Raw genomic sequence first — 22,536 nt, 5'->3', positions numbered from 1 at the left:
TCAACAGACCAAACCATGCAATTCAAGGCTTGCAAGCTACACTTATTCATCAATAATTCATTTTGCATGCCCTGGACTTTAACAACACAAGCCCATCTGACTGACAATGAAATGCTCCATATCCCCTTTGCCTTGGTGAGCACTCTGTGGCCTGGGAGACCCCTTGGGTCCCCAAGACAAAATTCTGCAAAGTGAAAATGAGCTCGATCTCATTCTACTACTCTCCCACTGATTTGGAAATCAGAACAGTGATCACTGTACTTGCTTTTAATAAGTATTCACTAAGAACCTTAGCAAGAAGAGATGATGATAATTGATTTGTCATTACCTGGGCCTGATGGGAAAAAATGCTCCTAACTTAAGTTTTGATGAATAATCAAGTTACAAGATATTGTTTTATGTAATTCTGCAAGTGATGGGATATTAATGTAGTAGAATGGCTATCACATTTTAAAATGAATTTTGTAGTCACGGCTAGCAATGTACATGGGTGCTTACAAAGAAGCTCCGATCTAGCACCTTCTTGTTTTTCCGTGCAGTCCTAAAAGCAAACATGAGCTATCCTCATTTGTTCTCAAGGGTTTTCAGCCATGGTAACAAAATGCCATAACTTTGACTTTGTAAACCATACTACTGGAGGAAAAAATGTTTCCTACACACAGAAGAGAAATACAGGATAATAAGCAGTTCCTCTCCATTACTTTCAGCTGAATGCTACTGGCCTACAAGATCGACTATTTTTCTAAGTTTATATCTTTACAACAATATTGGAGACAAGGGCTGGTGCTATGGCTTAGTGGGTAAAACTGTCGCCTGCAGTGCCGGCATCCCATATGGGTAACGGTTCAGCTCTCAGCTGCTCCCTGCTAATGCGCCTGGGAAAGCAGCAGAAAATGGCCCAAATGCTTGGGCCCCTGCACCCACATGGGAGACCAGATGAAGCTCTTGGCTTCAGCCTGGCCCAGCAATGGCTGTTATGGCCATCTGGGGAGTGAACCAGCAGATGGAAGATTTCTCTGTTTCTGCCTCTTTCTCTGTAACTCTGCCTTTCAAATAACATAAATCTTAAAAAAAAAAAAATTGAAGCGACCAAAGGAAGCTCACAGGTCACAGTTTAAAAACAATTATATCTACTTCCTACTGCTCAGATCCACGAGGGAAAAGGAGTTACCTGACGTTGGAAATTGAGTAACCGAAGTGCTTTCAGTTCCACAGTCGCTTTGGTTCGTAAATCCGGTGGCAAAGAGCCAGGCAGATTTTCCAGTTCTTGTATCCTATGAGCTATGCGAGCCTGAAGTCTAAAGGAAATAATAAAATGGGGGAAGAGGTTGATGAACATGTACGTTACAATTTAGTCTTAGGTGATCAACAATAGCCTGAAATTCAAATTCACAGTGAGACACATTCCAGGTACTGCCGGTGGATTTCTGGCACCCAAGTATATTTTCTGACGGGAAGCAGAGAAAACTGCCCCTTGTGTCGATACAGACAGGTGCAACACGTTACTCCACTCTGGCTCTACATCCTCTCTGTGAACAGCAGGGAAGAAGGTTCAGGCTACACCTAGGGGGCAAGTCCAATGTCCGTGCTTGCTCTTAGCAGAGAGGGAAAACAGAGATAGGGAAATGTGGCTTGCTCTCTAACGCCCAGCCAGCCAGGGTGCAGAGCTGAGCCAGGATTTTTCCTCCCAACTTCTCATTGTGTCCCAAGGCAAGGGGGCCGCTGGTCCTCCCTGCCAGAGCACTGATGAAGACAGCTGTTCAAGCAGTGGGCAGGAACAGTTTTGGGTGCTGAGGCCACAGAAACCAGCCAACCCAAAACATTCAGAGAGAGCCCCGCCAACCACAACCACTTCCTCTGTGAGCAGTGCTCGCAGGAGAACAGACAAACAAGGCATTTCTGAAAACAGGGGCAGCAGCAAATAGCACTTGAAGGCTAGAAGTTTCTAGAAAAGGATGCTGGGGACTCTCATTTTAGACACCAGCAAAAATATCACTGCAGTGACTTCCTCGTTATAAAGGCAGAACGGCACTAGCAGACACCTCACCTGCTGCACTCATGTGGGACTGTGCTTCCTCTACACCTAGGAACTCCCGCATCTACAGTTCACCCAGATCCTAGTCTGACAAATACTCACGTCACCTAAGCCATTTCTTCAACTACCTGCCCACAAATGTGGGACAAAACTGCCTTGAAATAGATTCCAACAAAGAAAGAACAGTAAGAAAAGAGGTGAAATAAGTCAAATGAAATTTATATTAACTAAATGAAGTGAGTTTAACAGAACATTTTATTTCATTTTCTCTGTGTGTCTTACACACATACACACATACCCCAGCACAAAGTAAATGCTATAAATTAGGCTTTGTGTTTCCAAGGAGAAAACTGAGCAAACACATCTCAGAGCTAGTATTGGAGGGAGCCGAGACGGGAGGCCTCATTTGCCAGATACGAAAACCACTGTATTGATACTGTGGATAATTAAGCTTTCTGAGAACCTCCCTGGACCTCAACCAAAAAAGTTGAAAAGTAAGGATTTTGTTAAAAATAAATACTATGGCTTCTTTATTCCAATCTTGATGATGCTGTATATTAACATAACAAGGTAAAATCTTCTATGACTCAGATGCCATGAAATATCCCATTACTTCATGCTGCCCAAATATAAAAATGAGTGTTAGAAAAAAATACCTACAATTGTTTGGGTTGGAAGGAAAATAAAATGGCATCTTTTTCAAAAAGTTAAAAATGGCTATGAGGAAAACAGCTCACTTTTCATTGGCTTCAGTGAAAATAACATTTGCAACAAATTCTTATTTTATTTGTGTAAGTAGTGTTATTAATTTTGATTTACTGACTGATTTATCATAGCATCACTGTTCTCATTGCGACCGTGCAATTATTTTAACTGAGCATACCAGCACATGCAGCAGCACTCTTAAACGACTTAACCATGCAACAGGTCAAAAATGTGTTAGTTCAAACAACAACAAAGTAGTTCCAACCCCCCCAAACCTGCTTCCACATTTCCTTTAGCAGAGATACTCATGGACTGATCACGTTGTTTTTCTGAAATGTTCACTACATGAAACAAACATCTGCCTCATTTATCTAATTCACTTTCTTAAAAACCCACATAGTCCCAAATCTCCAAATATAGTGACAGATGAGGCTTAACAATGAGGAAATTAAGAGAAAAATCCATTATGGGTTTCTTCTAAATAAAAAATTTAAATGGAAAGAAATAAAACTGAAACAATTTTACTTCTGCAGAATTAAGACCGTGCTGAAGGACTATACTACAGGGGTGGGGGTGAGATGATGACAAATGCTTTGGTCATTGGAGCTCCTTGGCTCAGATTCAGGGCAGGTCTTTCTTGCTTGAATATCCTAGCACTCAAACTGTTTCTTGCTATCCCGGCTTCCTCTCCTGCACAGAGCGAGTTGGGTGCTGAATCAGAACTGCCTTTTCCTCAATCTGCCAAAGGGCTATGGAACTAGGACAACGGGGCTGCCGGCGTGGAGATTCAATCACACAGAACTGCAGGCGAGGAAGCCTGGGGGGTGGACAGGGGTTCTGAGGAGGCGGGAAGCGGGCGCCTGGGCCGGACGACGGGGAGCTGCGTGACTGAGCCATCAGCACGGGTGGGCGCCGGGCGCGGGGTGCATGTCTTCCCGAAATGACTGACCGTTTTTGTCAGTGAATCACAGCCTCCCTAGCACAAAGGAATCCTTATGAAAGGGAAGCAGAAGGTACCAACTGCAAGCTCTAGGAGACGAGAGCAGGCAGATTCCGCGGTAACTTGGCGTGGCGGGGAGGGGTGGCAGCCAAGCACCAGGAGGGGCTTCTTCAACAAGGAAAAAGATATCCTTGCTGTTGCTGTTGCTAATAGAAATCTTCATTGTAAATAACGCTCCTCTCCAGACAATTTCATCTTGCCGGCAATGGAATTCAGCAGGTAGCCTGCTAAGGAGATTCAGGATTCTCAACTTCCCGAAACAACACCACCATGTAATACTGCATAACTGCGGGAGACTCATTTAGTGTCCTCACGAGTACAGAAAATTGAAGCAGAATTAGGTCACTCTGGTTTTTCATACAGATTGAACAGTAAATCAAGAGGGGTTACTGCTCTGGCAAGAAAAAAAGAGTTCCATTAAAGGCAACAGATATTTGTTCAGGTCCAGAGGAGAAGTTTATGATTCCTGGAGGAGAGTTATTTGAACAGAAAATGACACTGGTACATTTTGTTCCTTCAAGGAGCTGAGTGACACTTTCAAAAGAGACAGAGTGCGTGTGACTTTGGCAACTCTGCTACTAAAGTAGCTGCTGGTAATTTTTGAGAAGAAATTTTCAGAGTTGTACAGGAGCCAAGGGCAGAGCCAAAAAATAAAATAAAACCCACACAGGTAAGCAAAGCAGCCTAGGCCGGGTTTCTGAAGAAGCCAGGGTAGACTACTGCTTCTAGTGAAATTCTAACTTGACTCCAGAGAGGGCTCATAGAAGGAGATGTCCTTCCCCAATGCACCCTGCCGAGAGTGAACATCAGTGGAATCTCTGATCAAGCATCTACCTGTGAATGGAAGAAACTGAAGCTGGGCAGACTGAGAGGGCAAAGAAAGTGTGCCCCAATGAAGAAAAGCACATGGAACTGAGCGCTTCAAAACACTTGCGGGAGGAGCCAGTGTTGTAGCGTAGAGGGTTACAGCTGCAGCTCGCGACGTCAGCATCCCATATGGGCACCGGTTCAAGACCCGGCTGCTCCACTTCCGATCCAGCTCTCTGCTATGGCCTGGGGAAAGTAGCAGAAGATGGCCCAAGTGCTTGGGCCCCTGCACCCACGTGGCAGATCCATATGAAGCACCTGCCTTCCAGCTTTTGCAGCCACTGGGCGTAAACTAATGGATGGAAGGCTTCTCTCTTTCTGTAGCTCTTTCAAGTAACTAAATAAATCTTTAAAAATAATGTTCGTGGGAAATGCCCATGATTTGCTAGCTCCATTTTCCATAGACTTTTTTTTGGAAGTACCCTCCTATCACTGATACTACAGAGAGAAGCAATAAAATCCTATCGTAAGAGAAAGACGGTATAAAAAAAAAAGATCCAATTTAAATGAGAAAAAATGTTTTAAGAAAGACAGATTTGAGGCAACGTGTTCGTAGACAGAAGCTTATTTATGCTACAAACGAATAAAGAAGGTCAATTTGTCAAAATTCTGATTTTAGGATGAACAAGGAAAAGCAGACAACTGACTTAGATGTTTAAAAAAACTACAAGAGTCTGACAATTTCCTTTTAATTTTCGTAGACAAGGTAAGTGATATTACAATAGCCAAAGAAATTATCATACGTTAAAGAATTTCTGACAAGTGTTATTTGCTCAAACTAAGTTTACCCAATTGTAAAGGTTTTTTTTTTTTTTTTTTTTTTTTTAGACCTTGCCCGATTCACTGATGAGATGATAAAAATGCACTAACCCTGGTTCCTGGTGATGAAAGCTAGTGAAGCCATTCTGTCCCAGAGGGCCGAGGGCTGCTACCAGCTCCGCCACAACGCCGGCCCCCAGGAAGTCAGACTGTTACACTAACTGCTCCATGGCCCTTTATCCCATGTTTGACCTTCTTTTAATACGTTGACCTTTTTTATTCAGTGGAAGCATAAAGAAAGAACCGCACACGAAGACTGTTTCTCTGCCTCGGTGTGCAGTATTTGACTTTATAACCCAGAAAACCTAGCAGAAGTACTGAAGTATCAAGTGATGGTGGGTACCAGGCAGTCTAGACACACACACACACACACACACACACACACAAAATGCTGGAAACAGGGGCCAAAAAGCTCCAAGCTGAGAATTAGCAATGATCACGAGAGCAGGCACACTCTTCACTCGTAGAGCTATCCACAAGTTACTGTGACTTCCTTCAGGGTAAACTCTCCAAGCTTTATATCTGACACTAAAGAAGTCTACAATAAGTCTTTTCCACAAAGATTGAGGTCACATCTTTCAAGGAGTTCACACAGAGCTTCTTAATGTTCTCCAGAATTTTTAGACTCTAATTTTGCTTTTGGATTAAGAAAGTTTGAGAAATAGTAACAGCTAATGTTCTGAGACTGCTTCCCTATCATTTCACCTTCCCGGCTCTGTGCGAGGCACTCTAGCGTCCTGGTTTAACCTGTGCGGAGACTGAGTCGCAGACAGACCTACATTGGCCGTGGTGACTCAGGGGGTCACCCCAGGGAGTTCTGACAGGCTCCATCCCCAACATCTCAGCTTCGTTTTCTCGTGCCTCGCTACTTCCTGGATTCCCTGTCCGCCTGTCAATAACCATCAGGAATCTGCCAACCACAACCCGCAGGCCAAACCCTGCCCACAGCTGGCTTCTGTAAATAAAGTTTTATTGGGATGCAGCCAATCCATTACCGTTGTGTGGGTGTTTTGGGACAGACAGGGCAGAGCTGCCAAGCTGTGTCACAGCTAACTGCGTGTGTCAGAAAATACTGACTAGGCCTTTACTTGAGAAAGTTTCCCAATCCCTGATTTAGATAAAAGTGCCACACAGGTGAAAGTTAAGTTTCTAGGGTAAGAGTGTAAATAAGTACCCCATATAAAGACACATACATAGGGCTTACCCCTGAAGCTGGACCATGCAAGAGACCCAAACACGCACAAAGGATAACAAAGGACATATTAGATGCCAAGCCCTCATGATAAGATTTGGTATCTGGAGGTAGGCCATGAACTTGAAGTTAGGCCTTCACAACATATACCAGCCCACCTTGCTCAAGTGTCAAGAACACAAACCACAAACAAAGACCATGCATTATAACCCATGCTGGACACTTTCCTGATCCATAGGCAATCCACTTTGGCCTTCTGGTCTTCCAGTTCCCAGTGCCTACCCAAGCCTCTAGCATTTAGGCCCCTCTGTTGGCCCCCAGAAGAATGGCTCCAACCCAGGGAGGGGGCAGCTCAGCCCCAGGCCGCTCGTCCCTTCCCTAGCGGGGTGCAGTACCTGTATTCTCGTTCCTGCAGAATCTCCACGGGGTCCAGGCCTTGCGGCTTCTGGATGGGGCTGATGCGGCTCTGCTTCTGCTGCAGCTGTAGGATGGGCGAGGGCTGCCCCGGAGCTGGGGCCTGCACCGACGGCCCGGGCACGGCAGCCGCGGGGGGCTGGGCGGCAGCTGGGGGCGCGGGCGAGGGCCGGCCGCTGAGTGCCTGCAGCTTCTGTGGGGTGCCTGGACCGCTCAGCTCCTGCCCTGGGCCTGCAGGACAAGAGGGACAAAGGCAGTTGGGGCAGGACGACGCCCTGCAGGCCACACCTGCCCGCCACTCCTGGGGCTCAGGGACAGGACCACTGTGTGTCTCAGAGAGCTAAGGGAAGAGAAGGAAAAGGAGGGCACAGAAGGGAGAGGAGCAAGCAGGGAGGCGAGGGAGGTGAAAAACGGAAAAGGGAAAAGAAGAAAGGGCGCGAGCCTCCATCCCTAGGGAAATGGACAATCACTAATAAGCATGGAGGAAAATGACTCTTCCATAATAAACTGATTAACAAAATGACAGGTCAGCTGTGGATGTGGGTTTTTATAAATAATGACAGGCACCTCTCAGGTTCAAAGAGAGGGAGGAAGTTACACAACAGTCAGATGCAGGGTGAGTGTGTTCGTAAAACTGCACTTTGCAAATCACACCGCAAGCCCCCTTAGGGCAAACCTCTGTCCCAATCCGGAATGGCCCTGCGGTTAGAACCAGTGCTTTACAGACAGGTGCAGAGCTGGCCAGACTTCTCATGGGAACTAGATGCAGGACTCTTTTTCATCCTTAGTGACTCAAAAAAGTGTATTTTCATCAGGGCATCTCAGGAACTTAAGTCTTTTTACTACCTATTAGAAAATGTTAATAAAAACACTCAAAGTTGGGGGAAAAAAAATCCCATTCTATCTAATAAAAATGAGCAAATATTAAGATTCAAGAGAATATTCTTCTTACATTATTGAACAACATGCAATCTTTAAGCTTATCAAAACTACTTGATAAGTTAAAGTACTTTGCCATATTAAGTTCAGGAGTCTAAATTAACTACTAGGCAGAGATCTGAAGTAAGTGCTCCATGTCTCCTTGCAGGTAACTTTTTAGTTACTTTAGAGTGATAAGTAAGATTAATGATGATACCAGATGAGCTGGTAAATGAAAAATAAAATTCAGGAAGCAGATGCTAAACCCTCTAAAAAGGCACTCTTTTTTTTTTTTTTGACAGGCAGAGTGGACAATGAGAGAGAGAGACAGAGAGACAGGTCTTCCTTTGCCGTTGGTTCACCCTCCAATGGCCACTGCGGCCGGCACATCACGCTGATCCGAAGGCAGGAGCCAGGTGCTTCTCCTGGTCTCCCATGGGGTGCAGGGCCCAAGTACTTGGGCCATCCGCCACTGTACTCCCGGGCCATAGCAGAGAGCTGGCCTGGAAGAGGGGCAACCGGGACAGAATCCGGCGCCCCAACCGGGACTAGAACCCGGTGTGCCGGCGCCACTAGGCGGAGGATTAGCCTAGTGAGCCGTGGCGTCTGCCTAAAAGGCACTCTTTCAAGTATTTTCTGTATCTTTTCTAGGAAGAAACAGATATCAGATGGTAACAAAGGAAGGGTCTATACACTTCAGAGCAACTGAATAATTAACCATAAAATAGACAGACACGATGAAAAAGTGAACACGTTTATTCCATTTCCAACAGGTGCCACTTGGAAAAGTGCTTAAATGACAATGCACAGAAAGCTGTTAGCCACAGAAGGCAAGTCAAGGATTAGAGTAAACCGCTTAGCAAACTCCAGTGTGCAATGTGTGCTGCATGTGTGGCACGCGTGTGCGTGTGCATGTGCATGTGGGTGTGGGTGGTGTTACCACCCTTTCTTTCCCCTCCTAAAATTAGGCAAAATTTCCCAAAACACAGAGCACTTGAGATCAGATTTCATCTTGATATAATGTGCAGCCCCGGTTCTAAGAACTGATGGAAAACTCCGGGGAGGAAAAGGGGCTCTCTTTGTCCTGTGGTTCAGGTGCGTGGACAGGCCACACAATAAAAAGGGTCTTTCCGGCCAAGCAGCTTCTCTCCTTCTGAATGGGGGCTCCTGTCAGCCAACGCAGGGCTCTTTGTAGTATTTTACATCTGGACTTGCTTTCAGCCTTCTACAGGACACCAGTTTCTACACATTAAATCTCAACGTTGTTGGCCGATGCGTTGAGTTACAGAGGCAAGTTTGAGACTATGTCCCCCTAGGGGGGGCCCTTCCTACAAGGCACACTTCCCTGTGGTTGGTTCAGGCGTGAGCCCGGTGAAGAAGAGCAGTCGCATTACTGCTCCGTGAGGAGCCCGGGGTGCTCCTTAGCGAGCCCCAGGAGACGGGCAGCAGCCACTTCTGAAGACAGGAGTATACTGAGGATGACCTTAGGACACGGAGGGCAACAAAAAACCACTCCCCCCCCCCAAGAGAAAACCTGAATCGAACTGATAAAGTCGCAGTCGTGAGCCCATGCTCCCTCTCCAGGTGCTCTCCTTCAAGGCCGGGGCACCCAGGAATCCCCAGCGGTGTACCTGTTACACTCATCTCCCATGCTGGGTGCTCCTTTCTTTGGCATCACTGCCTGTATGGGGACACAGAATCCTAGAAGGACTCTGAGACATATTCAAGTCCCTGAAAAACCCATATGGCCCCAGGGGAGATGCTGGGGTGCAGCAGGCTGAGCCTCTGTCTGCGATGCCAGCACCCCAGAGGATCGCTGGTTCGTGTCCCAGCTATTCCACTTCCAATCCAGCTCCCTGTTAATGCGCCTAGGAAAGCAGTGGAAGACAGCCCAAGTGCCCATGTAGGAGACCCGGAAGAGGCACCTGGCTTCTGGCTTCAGCCTGGTCCAGCCCCAGCTGTTCGGGGAGTGAACCAGCAGATGGAAGACTGTTTCTCCCTCTCTTCTCTCTGTAACTCTGCCTTTCAAATAAATCAATCTAAAATAAATAAATAAAACCCTATCTCCTCAAAGAAAGGCATCCAGCACACGGCAGCACACATTCAGGTTTCAACCCTGAACTTGATCTGATATATACCTGGCAGGCCTTCTTCAGTGGCTAAATGCAGACATTCTAATGGGGGGGGGGCGCATGCAGGATTATACCTTTAACTCTAGGAAACTGAGAATACTACAGTCAGCACAATGCACTACATAAGCAAGTTTCAAACGCCCCGTGTTCATCCAGAAGGAACTGAAGTTTGATCTAAGCTCTACCACCTGCTGGTTGGGTACACCTGAGCAAGCTCCTTCACTGTCCTGTGCCTCAGTCTCCTCATCTGCAGAATGGGGGCAACAGCAGTACCCAACTCACAGGCCGGCGGTGAGGGTGCATGCCCAGCCATCAGTGCTTGTCATTGCCAGCCACCAAGGACAGGACAGCACACAGGCCTGATGCAATCACTCAACTCTACAGAATTGCAAAAACGTTTCTGTAGTTAAAAAGCAGAGGCCAACACAAGGTTTGAGGAAGATGGAAATAAAAAGACAAGCTTATTTTGGTGCAAAAAAAAAAAAAAAAGTGGCGATGCATAATGTTCTGTGGTGTCACACTTTTCTGGCCGGTGCCAGGCCTCGGCTGTGGCCCCTGCGCTGGGCTTCCTGCTTGTTCTCTGGCAGAGCGCCACTGAAGCAAACTCTGCTGTCCGAGCCAAGGCCGCAAGCTGGCAGACTGTGTAGGTAGGCCCGCTCCTCCCTCCCACAGAGCACCTAATGCAACGACACGACATGTGCCCAGCCCCTGGCTACCTCCTCACCAGGGCGCCTCTGCCTGCCGGGTTTGCCCTGTAGAGCCGGACAGAGGTCTGTCCCAGGCCACACGACCCTGGTCGGCTCCACATGACCCTTCCCCAAGATCTTCCGCTGAAAGACCAATTGCATTCCTCCGTTTCTCTCTCTCTCTCTCAATAAACGGTTCAGCCTTCATCATCATGACATCTTCCTTCCCTCCAGTCCTCAGCCCTCACCCTAGGAGCCAACACACGTGCAGCCCCAGGCCCTGCACGGGGAGTGCAGCGCTGCGGAGGGGATCTTCACGGGTGGTTTCCCATCCCAGCACCTCCACCTTAGGACACAGAGCAACAGACTTCTTAGATGCCTAAGGTCTCACGGGCACCGAATTTCCATGCATGCTAGACGTCTCCCTTGACTTTCTGGAACACAGGCCATAAATGCAAAAGACGGTTCCAGGCATTGAATTAGAATTTAAGAACTTTCCACGAGTTGGAAAAAGAAATGTGGTGAAGCATATTTGTGGCACAGAGGGTTAAGTCTCTGCTTTGGACACTGGCTCCAGTTCGAGTCCTAGCTGCTCCACTTCAGATCCAGCTCCCTGCTAAAGCACCTGGGAAAACAGTGGAAGATGGCCCAAGTGCTTGGCCCCTGTCACCCTCATGGGAGACCCAGATGGAGTTTCAGGCTCCAGGCTTCAACCTGGCCCAGCCCTGGCTGTTGCAGATGTTGGGGGAATGAACTAACAGATGAAAGACCTCTCTCTCTTTTTCCCTCTGTCTCTGCTACTCTGTCTTTCAAAAAAAAAAAAAAAAAAAAAGTAAATCTTCTTAGAAATAAACATTAAAATAAATAAACGGAGCATCTAAAAAAATCTGAGCTATCAAAAAAAGGAGTGGGAATTGGGAGGGCAAGCCCTGGAACCCATAAAAAGGGCAACAAAACCTTTGTTTGCTACCATGAAGGACCTCCCTAATCCCCCAAAACCCAAAACCTTTTTTGTCCTCATTTTTTAAATTTGCTTTCATCTCTAAAAGGAACAGTGAATCAAAAAGAGAAGAAAAGCAGGATTTACACGGTCCCCATGGCAGCCACGGATGCCCAGCCTTGCAGCCCTGGCAGAACCACTGTGGGGCCACGCCCAGCGCAAGGTCAGACTCAAACTGTGACTCTGGGTGCGTGGCTAGAATGACATCACATTCCCTGGCCCAGAACACTCTCTTCCCCTATGAACGACCCTCAGAAATATGACAAAAGAAACCCATGAGTCCCACTACCTCCAGAGAGAGGGACATCCTGAAACTCATTTCCCCCCGGAAACATTAGCAGAGGTGTTTACAAGCCATTTTAATTTTTTTAAGGGGGATATAAAAACTAATGATTAACTACTCATTTAAAAAAATTTTTTGATCTCTTCTGGCTTCTCCTAAATGCCAATCTAAAAAAATGCTGTGTTTCCTTAGGCAAGCTAAGGCTTGAGGTCAAGACCCACGAATCTGGCATACACACTCCTTGGAGGTGGCAGGATGGGGCTTGTTCTTTTTGAAGGAGGTCTCTTCCTTTCCTCTTTATCCATGGTCTCTGTCCACTCTGCCATCAAGCCTCACATGCCCCCCCCCCTTATTTCTAGAAAACCTGGCTTAGAGAGACAAGACACAGGCAGTGAATAATGAAGTGAACGAACTCTAATGACAGACACCTGACAGAGGAAGATGCAGGTGTTAGAGCTGGGTTTAAACAAAAGTGGAGCCTTCTCTTCTAGAAATGATGGGGAAAACACACTCACAACTGGGTTTAGCAGCACAGGACCCACACACAACGCACAACAAATAACTGAAACTGCCTCCCACAAATGTTGCTACTTCTGTCTTGTTATTGTAACTTGAGATGAAAAGTTTTCTCAAACCCATCCTTCCACTTCCTACCAGTTTAAGTAATACTTGGGAATCTTTTTACTGAGTCTGGGTTATCCTTTAAAATACTACAGCTTGGGGCTGGAGCTGCGGCGTAGTGGGTAAAGCCACAGCCTGTAGTGCCGACATCCCATATGGGTGCCGGTTCTAGTTCCGGCTGCCCCACTTCCAATCCAGCTCTCTGCTATGGCCTGGGAAAGCAGTAGAAGATGGCCCAAGTGCTTGGGCCCCTGCACACGCGTGGGAGACCCGGAGAAAGCTCCTGGCTCCTGGCTTTGGATCAGCGCAGCTCCGGCCGTTGCAGCCATTTGGGGAGTGAACCATCAGATGGAAGACCTCTCTCTCTCTGTAATTCTGTCTTTCAAATAAATAATAAATCTTAAAAAAAAAAAAAAAACATAGCTTTGGGAGAGTATCGCGGCTCAGTGGGTTAACCAACTGCTTGGCTCACCTGCATCCTGCATCAGAGTATCTGGGATCAAGTCCTGGCTGCTTTTCTGATTCAGCTTCCTGCTAATGCTCCCAGGGTGGCAGAAGACTGCCAAGTTCCTGCCATTCACATAGGAGACTCAGATGCAGTTCCTGGCTCCTGGCTCTTGGCTTCAGCCTAGGCCACCCCAGGCTGCTGTGGGCAATTGGGGAATGAACCATCAGGTGGAAGATCTTTCTCTCTCTCTCACTCTTGCTCTCGCTTTCTCTCTAGCTCTCTCCTTCCCTCCTTTGCTCCCTCCCTCCTGCTCTGTCACTCTGCTTTTCAAATAAATAAATAAATAAATGACCCTTTCAAAAACAGACCAGTGCTTGTGGAAGTCTGTGATAAGGTGAGACTCCAGGACAAGTAGTTCGTGTAGTACATTAATGCTCACAGGATAAGGTCCAGACCTTTGGAGAGATTCAGATGTTGGTCCTTCCTCTCCTTCAAACCATTAGCTATTTGGTTGCCACCAACTGGCCTCTGCTTGAAAGCTCTTAAAAATCAATACTGTTCATCCACTGAGATAGGGGATAGCAACATGACCAACACGTCAGACTACTGGGGGCTGAGCCAGGAAATAGTTAATGTGTGTCAACTGCTTCTTCCTGGGACCAGCCTGTGAGTAAGCTCAGACACTCAATAAATACAAGCAGCCCACATACATAGGAAGGGACTTTCAAGTAAGCTGCAACTAAAAGATGACTACAGTTTGGTGCAAAGCATAAGGGAAATCTACATGTGGTTTTACGGAACACGCATGAACGTTCCAAAGGCTCCACTACACGTAGACAGCCTTTGCTTGTATCCGGCTGCATTTCTGAGAGGTGGAGCTTTACAGCTTCAAAACTCGTAAAAATACTGAAGAGTTAAAATGACAGTTTCTACATGGTTTTCTGACCTTCCTAACCTAGTGCTAGGTGTGACAAATGGCTCCATGATAGCCACACAGGAATGATGAGCTGAAATGACACTTTCTGGCTATGGTCTAGATGTCTGTGATCCCCCCAAATTCATATCCTGAAATGTGAACCCCAAGGCAATGGTATAGGAGATAGGACCCTTGGGAAGTTATTAGGGCATGGGGAGCTGAATCCCTATGGGTGGAATTAGTGTCCACTTCTGTCTTTGAAAGGCAGAGAGAGGGAGAAAGAGACAGACAGAAAGGCACAGAGAGCTCTTCCGTCTGCTGGTTCACTCCCCAAATGCCCACAACACCCCGAGGGCTGGGCCAGGCTGAATCCAGGAACCAGGATCTCAATCTTGTTTTTATTTATTTTATTTTTTTTTTTTTTTGACAGGCAGAGTGGACAGCGAGAGAGAGAGACAGAGAGAAAGGTCTTCCTTTGCCGTTGGTTCACCCTCCAATGGCCACCGTGGCCGGCACGCTGCGGCCAGCGCACCGCGCTGATCCGCTGATCGGATGCCAGGAGCCAGGTGCTTTTCCTGGTCTCCCATGGGGTGCAGGGCCCAAGCACTTGGGCCATCCTCCACTGCATTCCCTGGACACAGCAGAGTGCTGGCCTGGAAGAGGGGCAACCGGGACAGAATCCGGTGCCCCGACCGGGACTAGAACCCGGTGTGCCGGCGCCGCAAGGCGGAGGATTAGCCTAGTGAGCTGTGGCGCCAGCCTAGGATCTCAATCTTGTTCACAGGGATTCATGTACTTGAGCTATCACCTGCTGCCTCCCAGGGTACACAGAAGCAGGAAACTGGAATAAGAAGTGCAGCTGGGACTCAAACCCAAGCACTCTGATATGAACTGTGAGTGCCACAAGAGGGGTATTAACCTCGGTGCCAAACGCCTGCCCAAATTAGCGCCGTTATAACAAAAGACCCCTTTCACCACGTGAAGACACAGTGGAAAGCTGCCACTCCTGACCCAGGAAATACCAGATCTGCAGGCACCTTGATCTTGGACTTTCTGGTCTGCAGAAATGTGAGAAATTAATTTCTGTTTTTCATCAGCTGACCAGGATATAGTATTTGTTGTATAGCCCAAACAGATGTAGGCACTCACTGTCTCTACAACTAGCAGGAACAGTTTGGAGCTGCCTCTGGCAGAAAAGAGCTGAAAGGCAGAATATCAACATTGATAAACCCATGAAGCGGAACCTCTCCCACTGTGAACGTCCCAAAACCTAGGAAGAGCTCCGAGATCCCACGCTGACGGCTCCCAGTGACCAGCGTGCCATGGCTCACCCAGATGAGTGGAAACATTCCCAGGAAATGGGACTGGTGTCAAAGAAGGACCACACTCCCTACGCGCCAAGGCTTCCCAGGAGGAGGACCACAAAGTCTCTGCTTTCCTGAGTTCTTTCCAGAAACTTCCTACAGAAAGCACACCCTATACTCTCAACACTGCCGAATGCCACCTGTGAGGTCAAGCTGGCCCACTAGGCGGCCACGTACAGGAAGGTACCATCTTTATGCACTGCACAGTGTCAGAGCTCCAGGCCACATCCCAGGGTCCCAGGGCACCTGCTCTTCTACTTATTATGAACAAATGTTACAGAGGTTTTCATCACTCAGTGTCTGTTATAATAATGAGGATGAGGATGAAGATGATGGTGATGGTCATTTAAAGAAACAAAACACCCAACCAGGAAATGTACTTTACACACACAGGCTAGAAACTGCCCTGTGCCCTCTGAGAAACAGGGAAGCCAGCTCTTTCCAGACAGTGACCGCAAGGTGTCTGCCCCGTCGACTCTGGCCTCGACCTGGCAGGACACTCGAGCCACTGTCGGAGCTGGGGAACAGCCACCAGGAGGGCTCTTGGGGCTTCCACCCTCCTGACCTCCATTTCCTACTTCTGTTTCTATTTCCCTTGTTCATCACTTGCTGCTTGATAACTAATTTTACTTCAGGTTGGCTCCTTGGAAGCTTCCCCAGATGCTTGTTCACAATAAAAAGGGGTGGAAATCAATCAACCAACAACTCTGAGATGGCTCTGGTGAGGCCAACTCGAGGCCAGAGGGTTCTGTCCAGGGAACACAGCAGGTACAAGCGTCCTTAACCCGGGGCATGTGGTAGGGCCTCTGAGAAATCTCAAGATGTCTACGACATCTCCCGGGAGCTGTCATGAGTGACAGCGCTGTTTTTCCCAAGGCCCAGCCTGGCACGGGAGTCTGCAGAGGCTAAGAAGCACTGTTCTAGGACTCCACTGCAAGGGGCCAGAAAGCCAGGCCACCTGAGTGGTCCCAGAAAAAAAAAGGCCCACAGAAGCTGCCGCCAGCCCCGGGTTCGCGCGAAGCCACTGCCTGTGCACGTGAGCAGTCTGTCTCACCCACGCTGTACCCTGGCATCACTCATCTGCTCGCATCTGAACCTACCAGATGGTCTGGCGGGGCCACCAAAGGCCATCAGCGTTTGTGGCAGCTGAGCTTGCTGTTGCTGCTGCTGCTGCTGCTGCTGCGGCTGCGGCTGCTGCTGCGGCTGCGGCTGCTGCTGTTGCTGCTGCTGCGGCTGCTGTTGGGGCTGCTGCTGGGGCTGCTGCTGCATGCCGGGCAACGTCCTTTTCCCCTGGACTGCGAGCTGCAGTGTTTCGGGGAGGGGCTGGCCCCGGGCCAGCATTTTGTAAGCTAAAATCTGAGCTCGCAGCTGATGCAGCTGGACAGGGCTGAAAGGCGAGGGACCTCTATTGGGCTGGCTCATGGCCTGCGGATCTCCCTGGATGAGGGGCCCTGGCTGGTTCGGTGGCATCTGGGGCGGGGTTGGGCCTCCTCCGGAGATAGGGCTGGAGACGTGCTCTGGGGCTCCCAGTGGAGATGGATGCGGTGACATGTAACCTACAATAAAGCACACAAGGAGATCAGAGGCTGTCCCCCACGACCCTGAAGGAGAGGCATTCCTGAACACTCTAGTAATTTTCTAGAATAACACAAGACAATAGAAATGTGAATTCTATGTAGCTTAACAATTACATACAGTTTAAAAGCGAAATATAGGGGCCAGCATCGTGGTACAGCAGGTTAAACAGCTGCCGTCCGCAAGGCCACAATCCCATATTGGAGTTCCAGTTCCAGTCCCAGCTGTCCTACTTCCAAAATAAGTATGTCTGTCTGTCTCTCTCTCTCTGTAACTGCCTTTCAAAGAAACATATAAATCTTAATAAATGGTACATATATTTTAGAAATATGCACAATTTAAAATGTTCTAGTAGCCACATTAAAAAAAGCAAAAGAAACAAGTTAAATTTAATGCATTTTACTAAAGACAATAAATGCAAAACATTTGCCTTCCAAAATATAAACATTAGTGATGGGATATTTCTCGTTCCTTTTCACACTGAGTCTGTGAAATCCAGCAAGTATTAAACCCTCACAGCACATCTTGATCCGGGGCCAGCCACAGGGGCAGCAATCAACGGTCATCTGTATCCCAAGAAGCAAACTGTAACAGCGGCTGTACACCTACAGGAAAAGCATTGGGAGACAGGGCACTACACCTCAAAGCAGCTCCAGGCTAGAGAACAAAACCTGAAGGCTTTTCATATATCTCAAGGGGCAATTAAGAGTGTCGTGTATTTGGCTTATTACATACATGATGGGTAACTTGCAATTACTGAGGGCCGACATGCTGCAGACCCTCTACTTGGCACTGCACGTGACTGTCTCACAGGTGTTCTCAGAGCCTGATCTAAGACTGAGCACCAGCATCTTGTCTGGGAGGAGCAGGAATGGCGATGGGTACGAGAAGGTGGCACCGGAAGGGAAGGCAGCCAAGAACAAGTGTTATCATCAAGTCAGCCGCTACACTGGGTATTTCAAGGCTAATCCAGCACAGACGCTATAGGATAACTTGCCTCTGAGTTATCCAGGGAAGGGGCAAAGAAGCTGGAATACGCAGATCTTACAGTCATCAGTTCGTGGTTGTAAATCTGGGTTCTGGGGACCGCTGGTCTCCTGACGCTTTCTACGCATGGGCACGATCAATGTCAGCGACTGGAAATGAACCCAGCTGGTGGCTGTGGTTGGTGGGGGAATAAAGCTGGTGAGGGGGATCCAGTGGGAATGCACAGAATAGAGCACCCATGATTTCTTCAGTGCTCACAACAACCCTGGAGGATATAGACTGTCCCCACATTTCCATGACATGAGGAGACATGCTCAGAGAGTGAGCGACCCCAAGTGACACAATCCAATCTTGGCAGCTCCAAGATTTAAGCCAAGGCCCATTCCATGAGCTGATACAAGTTTGGTTGCATAAACGATGGACTTAACATCCCCCAAAATCATCCAGCACCACTTAAAACCAACCAAAATAAGCTATGTAGGTTTTCCAAGATCTCACTGGGAAATTTAAGAACACTTTTCTGGAAAAGAAGAACCAAAACGCACACAAATGTTACAGAACTTCTTTCAGAAGATGACGTGTAAGGCCTGGCTGACAGGTTCCTGGAAACCTGTGACTGAGTGTGGGTGGAGGGGATCCAAGGGCAGGCAAGCGAACTGGGTCATGGTCATCACTCAAGGTCACCACCAACGGGTCTGTTGGATGCCTCCTGGATGTTTGCACCAGTGTCAAATTTGAACAGAAAGAGCTCAGCTCGTCTATGAAGAATCAAGAGGCCCAAGAATATGTGACCCCCACTGACTGGGGGAGTCACTGTCACCATTCACACAGCCTAGAGAAAATAAAGGACACAGCTACTTCCATCTCCAAGTGCCATTTGGAAAGAGAAGCAAGTTTAGCAAGATCCCCAAAGACAAAGAATGGGTTTCGCTTTATCAATCAGTAAGAAGGAGAACATTCGGGGAAATCCTGCCCTCAAGAGAACCGAAGAACTGCTAAGTCTCCTTCCCTAAATCCCTACTCTAGAAGTGATTAGAATTCCAGTTGGTTTTACAAATCAGCCAAGAAAAGCCCCCCTGAAGTCAGCCTGCAAGACTAGCAGAAATTTAAATCCCAACGTGTTGTTATTTATAACAATAAACATTTACGGAATGTCAACAACATATACTTAACTTTGTCATTAACATTCTTTCTCCTTAGTAAGTCACTTTCATCCCTTAATTGTAACGCTGGTGTAAACTGGTACTTTGTTCCTCATGACATCTTTCTGGCCAGCCTTGCATCAACCTCAAGGGGAGAAACTTTCCACCAAAGTAAATTTGCATTTTCTTAGTATAAGGGAAACCACTACTGATTAAAATGGTGCACGTGTCTGCTGCCTTCTGATAACCTGCATTTCCTCAGGTGGCCAACTACAAACTCACCCAAACAAATCGAAGGCTACCCAACACAATCAATCAGAATGTTAGGTAATTTAGTCTAAACTCAACTGTAGAACTATCAAACCACTCTTTCACTACGGATGGGTCATCTTTATAAGGGTGACATAGTTGCATCAAAGCACAGATATTCAGGAGCCAGCAACGCAGCACTACTGGCTAAGCCCATGAGAACGCTGGTTCGAGTCCCAGCTGTTCCACCTCCTAACCAGGACCTGGCTAATGCACCTGGGAAAGCAGTGGAAGACGGCCCAAGTACCTGGGCTCCTGTCACTCATGTGGGAGACCCAAACTGAACTGCAGGCTCCTGGCTTTGGCCTGGCCCAGCCTTAGACTGTTGTGGCCATTTAAGGAGTGAACCAGCAGATGGCAGAACTTTGTCTCTTTGTTTCTCTCCCTCTCTCTGTAACACTGCCTTTCAAATAAATTAAATAAGTCTTTTTTTTTTTTAAATAAAAGTATTCAAACTCTGAAAAGAGAACTCTGTCACCATAAAAAAAATCAACCCAAAAAACTGTTATCTCAAATTTCCTAAGAAAGAAACTAAGAGGGGAATAAAAAGCATTTTCAAGAATTAACCAATACAGCTAAATTTTACCTTGAATTTGATAAGAAGAAACTGGGGGTGGGAAGGATTCAAGAGGATGCTAATAGAATCATTCTGTCACAGGATGACATTAAAATGTGACAGTGTCTCAGCTACGGAGACAAGCTTTCTTTCCATACACCAGAAGCATTCCATAAAACTTAAGGAAAAACAGCATCAAAAGGATGCAACAGCATAGCATATTTTGGTAATTATCTGGAGTTGAGAAAACAGAGTGAAGCAATTGCCCAAGAGTGCACGCACATTTTTCGGCAGGACAAGAATGCTGATGGGGCGCCCACTGTTTTTAACATCTTGTGTGATTTGCTCATTCTAAAGGAGTCAAGAAGTGGCAGTTTTACTCCTCTGGGCTGCAAGGACCATTATCTCCCCCATTTCACCTGGCCTCAGAGAGAAGCAATAACCTCTTGCCAATGAATAATCTTGAACTTGAAAGTGCTAATTTTATATGGATTTTTTTTCTCTCCCCCTCCACAAACCTTAAATATTATACACCTGCCTATGAAAGTTCTTCTTCTATTCAATGGACTAAAAATAAACAGCTTTATCATTGGGACCATAAGGTACACAATTCAGTATTTATCACAGGAAATGGTTTTGCTTCTCAACCAATACCCTAAAATAACCTGGTAGGTTGCTAGGTAGTAAAAGCTGGCAGCAGTCTCCCAATCAATCCCGTACCTCACTGTACCCAGGGGTTAATAAATGGCTTCCTTCAATGAGGTTTTTAAAGATCCCTGCTATTACCAAGACTAAATTCTTTTCAGATCATTTTAGAGAATGAAATTGCAGTTACACCAATACTGCTTTATTTATTTATTTTACTTTTAAATGACTCATTCCCCCAGCCTACAATGTACATTACTATTTTAGACAATAATATTACATGTTAATCTTTGCATTTTCAAAGTAATAACCTGCTGAAATTACATAAAATTGAGATGTACTTAAAATTGTTGGGTTTTTTTTGAATGCACAGGTTTCCTTCTATACCTGAGTGAGAAAAATCTGCTAGGAATCTATCCAGTCATGTGCTAGACATAATGCCGAGTGCTGGAGACTCCGTGATAAGGAAAGTATCATTCCTAAGTGGAAGAGGGAAGCCAGGCAATCAGAGAAATGTTAAGAAAAATAAGTCAAAATTCTCTCAACTATGATTTGTGCATTCAATGTGTTTTTGGTTTGGGGGTTTTCCTAGGGCCCTGCTACTAGAGGACATTAAATGCCAGGAGCAGAAAGAACAAACGCTTAGCTTAAAAATCACTCAATATAACTTATCTACATCCCCTGAGGTGTTCAAAACAAGATCTACACCAGCTCTGTGAACACACACCCGAAGCTTCGAGCAGCTTTTCTGAAATGGAGAAGATTCTGGTCCACCTGCAGCAAGGACGCCTGTGTGCTGACACATTCAGATCAGAGTCTGCCCAGGCACTAGCAGAAAGTCACACTTAGGCCACCATCACCTGCCTATTTATACTTCAAAAAGAAAATGACTACGACTACATTTCTCTAAAATACTCTTAGCCAGAAGTCTTCCCTTCAATACATGGATATCCAATTTTGGATGGAGGAAAAATTCACATCCATTTAATTACACAGGATTCTACAGAGCAACATGTAAACCACAGCCTTGAATTAGTAATGTTCACATCGATGCCAGCTAGTGCCAGACCTCATATGTTGAGATAACCAAAGAATGATTTTGAAATCAGGCCACGGTGTATTTAAAAGGCTTTGCGATATCTTACTCTGCACTCAACAGTGAGGAAAAGGAAGAAATGTAAACACAAAAAAGAAAAGAAACACACAGTGGATTTATTTGCCTATTGTTGTGAACTGAACTGTGCTCCCTCCCCAACAGAAAATATGCTGAAGCCCTAACTTCCAGTACCCATGAACATGAACTTACTTGAAAATAGGGTCTTTGCAGCTATAATCTGCAGTGTTAATATGAGGGTCCACTGGATTCAGATAGGCTCTAATCCAGTGAATGGTGTCCTTATAAATACAGAAACCTAAATACATTGACAGACGCACAGGAAAAACCGTGAAGACTGATGCAGAGATTGGAGGGATGCATCCACAAGCCTGTAAACGCCAAGGATTACCAGCAACCACTGACAGCTGAGAAAGAAGAGAGTGAGGATTTTTCCCCCAAAGCCCTCACAGAGAGCAGGGCCCCGCTGACCCCCTGACCTCCAGAACTGATCCACCTGCAGCAAGCATGCCTGTGTGCCACCACATTCAGGCCAGAGGCTGGGATGTCCCTCAGTCTGCCCAGGCACTAGCAGAAAGTCACTCTTAGGCCACCGCCACTTGCCTATGTATACGTCAAAAAGAAAATGACTATGAATACATTTCTCTAAAATACTCTTAGCCAGAAGTCTTCCCTTCTGGGGAAATACATTTTTGTTCTTTTCAACCACACAGTTTGTGATAATTGATATGACAATCCTAGGAGACTACCACAGTGCCCGCCAGCAATGACAGGCGATGTCACAGCCAGAGCACACCACCTGAAGACA

At 46.7% G+C, this 22,536-nt stretch overlaps 1 protein-coding gene across 10 annotated transcripts in view; it reads right to left on the bottom strand.

Annotated features, from left to right (window-relative positions):
* The window catches only part of SMARCA2 (SWI/SNF related BAF chromatin remodeling complex subunit ATPase 2), a 201,828-nt gene that overhangs the window by 158,276 nt on the left and 21,016 nt on the right, over positions 1-22,536 (bottom strand). For all 10 annotated transcript variants that reach the window (XM_070051411.1, XM_070051401.1, XM_070051420.1 and 7 more), the window contains 3 exons: positions 16,501-16,956; positions 7,014-7,263; positions 1,172-1,298 (listed from right to left, as the gene is read on the bottom strand). In XM_070051411.1, coding sequence (XP_069907512.1) covers positions 1,172-1,298; positions 7,014-7,263; positions 16,501-16,956 — 833 coding nt within the window. The remainder of the gene's footprint in view (positions 1-1,171; positions 1,299-7,013; positions 7,264-16,500; positions 16,957-22,536) is intronic.

This window comes from Oryctolagus cuniculus, chromosome 1 (genome assembly GCF_964237555.1).
Source record: "Oryctolagus cuniculus chromosome 1, mOryCun1.1, whole genome shotgun sequence".
Classification (NCBI taxonomy): Eukaryota; Metazoa; Chordata; class Mammalia; order Lagomorpha; family Leporidae; genus Oryctolagus; species Oryctolagus cuniculus.
Note: the sequence above shows the minus strand (reverse complement) of the source record. Positions and strands in the feature narration are given on the sequence as shown.